At 39.1% G+C, this 6964-nt stretch overlaps 1 gene segment (V, D, J or C); it reads left to right on the top strand.

The window, feature by feature from the left end:
• The first annotated feature begins 403 nt into the window (after positions 1-403).
• On the top strand, positions 404-1036 carry LOC124108997 (immunoglobulin lambda variable 3-25-like). The segment is given in 2 exon segments: positions 404-512; positions 657-1036. Coding segments are annotated over 2 exon segments (426 nt in total).
• The last annotated feature ends 5928 nt before the right edge of the window (positions 1037-6964 follow it).

Genomic DNA, 6964 nt, shown 5'->3' on the forward strand with positions numbered 1-6964 from the left:
GTGTCTGGGAAACCATGAAAGCAGAATGAGGAAGGTGAGGGTCCATTGTCCACCACAGCTGGGCCAAGCTCAGCCCATGGCCAGGTTTCTACAAGGTTAATAGCCCTGCTGAAACAGAGTTACAGGAGAACAGCCCAGAAGAACTGAAACACTGGTTAAGGGTTAAATTCCTGGAAAATGACATTAATCAGAGGTCATGGAAATCAAGGCTGATTTTTTTTTTTTTTTTTTTTTTTGCCCAAAGTAGCTTGGAGAAAGTTGAATGCTCAACCTCCAATTTTACAGTCTTTTCTTCTGTACCCAAAGCTGGTTTCAGTGACTTCCCATAATTGGTGGTTACAGAGGATGGATAATTTGCATGATCACCAGACATGTATTTACATAAAATATTGAAAGAAATAAGAGAGGTGCTGGAGAACCCAGCTGTGCCGTGCATATCAGGACAGAGTTTTGGTGTGTCTCCACCATGAACTGCATACCTCTACTCTTCCCACTCCTCTTGCTCTGCACAGGTGATCTCTTGTGTCCTTTCTCAGACTTTACCTGTGGGGGTACCACAGGATCATGAGATGGACGTTCCAACTCTAAGCTCATGAGAGACATAGATTTATTGGTTCTCCTGGGTATGGTTCCTTCATCTCTCTCTTCTCTTGCAGGTTCTGTGGTCTCCTATGAGCTGACTCAGCCACCCTCAGTCTCAGTAGCCCTGGGACAGACAGCCACAATCACTTGCTCTGGAGATAAACTCTCAAAGTATTATGCATACTGGTTCCAGCAGCAGCACCCAGGACAGACCCCTCTCCGGGTAATATACGAGGATACTAAGCGACCCTCAGGGATCCCAGAGAGATTCTCTGGATCCAGCTCAGGGACAACAGCCACCCTGACCATCACCAGAACTCAGACTGAAGATGAGGCTGTCTATTACTGTTTATCATCATATGATGATAGCGGTAATGAAGTTCCCACAGTGACAAAGGCAGATAGGGAAGTGAGACACAAACCTCTACCCTATCAGTGTCACACTCCTTTCTAGATTCAGGAGGACTGTGAACAGAGCCTTGAGTAGAACTGGCTCAGCTTATCCAGAGATGAGGCCCCTATACTGCCTTTTCTTCCCAGTCCTTCAGCGAGGCTCAACACAGGATAAGTCAGCGATGATTTTAGGGCCATTGAGACAAATTTTCATTATGTTTTCTGAACCAGGCAGTGAGAAAGAACAGCAAAAATGAATGGAAATACAGATAGGAAGAGACAGCCCTCCGTGTCATGATCTCTGGATTTCTATATCATGGTGCCTGGACCTCTCCAAGGCCCCAATATTTCAGATTTCTAGCCCCTTGAGTTGCTTAACATTTCTCAGTCCCTGAAACCCCAGGTCCTCATGACAACCTTCATGCTGAACACAGAAGAGCAGTATAATGTACAGAAAGAGATTGGCCTTGATTTCCTCAGAGCTCACCCACCCATCCACAGAACCTTGGATTTCTCACAGTTCAGACATGCCCTCACTGCAAAGAAATGTTGGTTGCAGAAAACTGCTTCTCCAGATTCACATCTTTCTCAGATTGTTTCAGTTTAATGGCTGTTTGAGGCCATGACCTCTGAGCCCTGCCCCATTTTAGGGTACTCTGCAGGCCATCCAGCTCCAAAACAATCTGTTGGGATGCTGAATGATCAACTGTCTCCTCATGGGGTCACTGTCTCTCTCAGCATAGTACTGTCCCCCCTCTCTATTTTCAAGGCAGCCTGAGCATCATTCTCCATCTCAGAGTCTGCACCAGGACATCTAGTCAATGAAGTGCAGGTAGGTGTTCCCACTATGAATATTCAGGGACTATACTGGTTTGGATATGTGGTCTCTCAAAAAAGTTTGTATGTGACAAAGTGCAAGAATGTTTATAAGTGAAATGATCAGGTTACAAAGTGTAAGCTAATCAATGGCATAATCCAGTGATATGGGTGGTAATGGTAGAGAGGTAGGTCATGATTGGATGAGTTCATCACTGGAGATATATCTGTGTGTTTTGTTTATTGTCCCTTGTGAGTAATGCTCTCTCCACTTCCTGATCGCCATGACTTGAGATGCTCTCCTCCTCTATGTCTTTCTCCATGATATTCTGCCTCACCTTGGGCTCGGATCAATGGAGCTGGCTATCTACAGACTGTGACCTCTAAAAGCATGCACCAAAAATATTCACATCTAAATAGTTCTTATTGGGTCTTTTGGTTACAGCAACAAAATTGCTGATGAAAACAGTGACCACAAAAGCCATTCTGTACCCAAAAAGCTGCTGTCTTCTGTTAAATTCCCACTGTAAATATTCTAATACCACATCTAATACCAATATACTGGAAGTGAATCCAAGGACACGTAGATGACTAGAGCCCTTATGTCTTCATAGTGACCCAACAGATACGCAACTACAGATGTGAGTTACAGAATCAACATCCTTCATTTCTAACCTCCATTTCTTGTACAACAAAAGTTATTCTTGCTACTATCCCAACCAGAAATATACATTTGAGTAATTCTGGGAAATATATGTAAACCTATCAAAGTTGGAACAAAAAATCTACCACATCCCACGTATGTAAACCAGAAATTCATTCCAATTTCCATGATCACACCAACTCAAAAGAAGGACAATTATGATAACAATGCTACCCTTAACATGACAAAATTACCTGACAAGGAAAAAATTTAAAAATGACAATCTTTTGCCTTCAAGAATATACAACATACTTTTCATCCTCAAGTATGTTCATTTTTTTTCTGAATATTTGGTATTGTCACATTAATACTGAGATATAAAGTGAATGATTTTTAACACATTTTACATTGGACTTCACTTGGTAAGGAAAAGATATTCAAATACAATCACATTAAAATACAAAAAAATGTTTTCCCATGTAATTAGATTTCTTGCGGTCATTATTGTTATATTCTTCACTCCACACTTCATATCTGCTTTACCACCAAAAAATGCCTTAACTAGTGTTTATTAATTCCTCACTAGTCTTTCCAAGTGTGATGGTGCACATCTTTATTGCAGACACTATTGGTCCATCAATAGTCCTTTTGAATTTGTTTGTGCAGTATTTCTGTAAATACAGACCAAGGAAGTATTAATAGAATAATCTGCATTCCATCCAGGTGCCTTCTTACTTCAAGTCTTCAGTGACAAGCTACTGCCCTGATTATCAGGACTAATCATGACCTAATAGCCCCCCTAATAATTTCCTGTTGAGAGTAGTCCAAGGGACTTTAGACCCAAGTAAATGAAGTCATTCTTGTGCCTCCTGAGAAAGCAGCCCCCTTTTGTAAATAAGACCTCTGCACCAGACCAGCATAGTATGAGGTCTCCAATATGGGAGGTAAACCTTGTGCTAGTTGGTGACTAAGGATAGGGAGTGATGTGACTCTCAATTCCATGTCCTGACTCCTTTTCCAGGAAACTGGCTACACAACAATAGTATCTTTTATTGGATGTGGACTTAGTCAGTCAACTGGCTTTATCACTGAGTTCTCAATATTTATTCAACCTTTGCATCAAGCTTGGTATTTTAGCATGTAGGGGACAATCATAAGAATACTAATGACAGGAACATGGCCCCATTGTTGCCCTTTATTGGCTGTGACATAAATGTTGCCCCATGTTGAATACCATGACAGTGATTTTTGTGTTTCCTAAGTTCATGGATAGCAGTTTAGCAAAAGAATTACAGACAAGGAAAACAAGCTGTCTCTTGAGTAAATGCCTATTTCAGTAAGAACTAGTGTTGGTCTGCCATGATGAAAGATCTAATGTCTTCAAGCTGCCCTCAGGTACCTAAAGCTGTTTCCCAAAGGGAGTAATCTCATTTTAGGAACTCAGGGTTGGTTTTGTTGTTTTGAAATGGAACAGAGAATATATAGCCCAGTCACATTCATGAGTGGAAATCCATGTTAATGACCCCATGAATAATCTCCATCCATGCCATCATGGACACATTGAAAATGAGCTCTTTGGGGAAAAATATCCGTGTCTAGGGAAGGAAGCTAACTGACAGCCACAGAATGAGGCAAGAATCTTCTGATCACTAGGATCATTTCCTTCACAGATTACTTACTCTTTGGTGAGCATGGCATCACATGGTACCAAAATAGTTTCATGACTTTGCAACACACTCAGTATGATAAGAAGTGGATTTTTTACAGTAAAAAAGTGATGATAAATAACAGTCAATATTGCTAAAATCAATATTGCATTTATTTGAACATAAATGTGAATAATAGCAGGAACTTTTAACTCTAAACACCCAAAACATTGCTTTGATTCATATACCCCAAAATCACATTATTTAGGTTTATAAATATTGGGATAGTATATTATTTCAATGATGGAATTTCATAGGATACTTTATAAAGCAGTATACACTTTAACATTCTTTTTTTCAGAGTCAAAATAAGTCCAGGAAACATTAACCAGCTTAACATATGTGCCTGCAAATACCAGAGGATAAATATTATTTCTCTAATAATTCCAGTGGTTATAATATTATCAAGCATGCTTCAGTCAAGTTGGTTATGTAAATATATCTTAGCAAGTGTAAATGATAAAGTGAAAAGAGATCAAATATTTCTGAGAAAATATTAGTGTCCAAATTGATATGTGATGTAAATGTATAGTACATATAATATTTTAAAGAAATAACATGAGAAAAAGAATGTAAAATATATCATAAATAACTTTTTTCATCAATTCCTTGTGAAATTGATATTATTTTGATATACTATATGATATATATTATTAAAACAGTTATGCATCCCTTTTTAAATTTTAATGTAATTAGTAGACTCAAATGCATAAGAAACCCTCATTAATGATTGCACTATTATTAGAGGCTGCTGGACTGGATATCTCATGTGTCAGGCTCTTTAATATCACCTTGGACCTGAAGCCACTTCTCCATCCTAGGATATAGGTGTGAATCCAGAGAGAGTTTCTTGTACTGGAAAGTCAGAGACAAGGGGCATCAAAAAACTGCCCATGAGACTAACCTTAGCTCATGCTCCATCTCAGATGAAAAATATCCACTAAGAAATGGTCACTGCTTGGCTTGCCTGACCTCATGACTGGTGGACCTCACAGTTCTGGCCTCGTGTTCAAGTGACTCATCAGGACCTGGGTTTGTATCATGAGCTGTTCCACAAATGGTATATAATTCTCTATATCAGGTGATAAAGACTGTTCTTTAAACCCCTGGTCTACAACTGGGATTCTCCTAAGGGTCTTCATCTAAGTACCAGCTTTTTTTCCCTATCACTGATTTCTTATTCTATGAGATTTAGGGGGTAAATTTGTCCATACAGCCATGCCACTGGCACCACTTTTTTGCCCTAGTGCATTTTCACTTCAGAATGCTTTAATTCATTTGGCAATTTTCATCGTTTCTCATATATAAATTGGAGCAACATCCCCAAATTTGAAGTATCCTACTTCCTTAAATCAGAGTGGCCCTATAAACTTTGTTCTTCTTTTCTTCTAGGTGGGTAGTATGAGATGAAACAATTATTCATTATTTTGTGAGAGATAACTCAAATATCTTCTAACAACTAAACCCTAAATATTTTGGCAAATAGTGTGGAAAACACTTCTTAAGATCACATGCCTACTCTGAAATGCCTGTGTCTCTACAAACCATTCCATATACTTGCCATTTCATGCACATTTTCATTTAATTTCGGTGACAACATACATTCTAGGAAATTCTTTTGGATTTCCAGGATGTTCAAACCAGCATAGACTGAGTTAGGATAGGAAAGGCTAAAGTAATGCAGTTCAAGAAGCAAAATGAAGACATATACTTTTGTCTATTCCATGTGAATGCATATAGTTTCTTATCCTCTTCTGTGAGAAAAATAGAGAAGAACTTGCACTACTGGTGCATATCATAAGCATGTATACACATGTTATTCTGCTATATTAGATTCCATAACTGAAGCAAAAGAGCTAATGAGATAACTTCCTGTCTGGATATATAGAAATATACTTTTACTTCCTATGATCCACTGAACTGTAGTGGGGGAAGACCAGTAATGTAAATGGATAAAACAACCAACTTCAACCCAAACTCTTTAGACCTGGCAAGGTCTCTGCCACATTCTAACCCAACTTGTATTATTTTCATTTACTATTCTTCAGTGGCACTGAGTATTTTGATAGGGAATACTCAAAATTTATCAACTTCATAAAGGTTCAGGTAGAAAATAGTTTAGTGTTCCAATCACTTGACCCTGCCCTTAGAGAGTGACAGCACCACTAATGTAATTAGCACCACTAATGGCTATGTCCATTACAATTTCACAAAGTCTGACAGAAAGAATAGATTGTTGTGCTTGGTCCATTGCTTAGAGTCTCTTCTTACAGTATATTATAGCTGAGAAAATTGACTCCAGTCTAGAAACTGGAGTTCAAATTGGCATGAGGAAGCTACCTTCAAACATTTTTCATTACTTCTGAGGTTTTACACTCAACAAGACCCATGTTGGTTGCTCATCCACTAGATCCAAGGATGCTGAATCTCCCCAACTTCTCTCCACAGGTCAAACCTCAGCTCTGTCACTCAGGTTTTTCATTAAAATGTACCACCTTGCTTTTGATAATTATACACTTTGCACTTTCACATGCCCTTTTATTACTAAATACTATTATTTCTTTCTATTAAGAACCCATTTCTATAGGAGCCTCCTGCCATCATATCTACTGGATCACAGAGCCCTTCAGTGATGCAGACGTCTTCCAATCTGCATGTGCTTCAATCACTTGCTTGACAGAGTGATATAGGGCAGTAAGTGTGAAGAGCACCCCTTGGGCTGAGGCTGAGGTGACAGGACTGCCACTGCACTTTCTGTCCCTATTTCTGAGCCAAGCACCAGAAACCAAAATCTCCGCAAATAACAGCTGTGAGCTCAGGCTGC

Source organism: Marmota monax, unplaced genomic scaffold (assembly GCF_021218885.2).
Source record: "Marmota monax isolate L192 unplaced genomic scaffold, Marmota_monax_Labrador192_F-V1.1 WCK01_AAM20220418_F8-fsc00544, whole genome shotgun sequence".
Lineage (NCBI taxonomy): Eukaryota > Metazoa > Chordata > Mammalia > Rodentia > Sciuridae > Marmota > Marmota monax.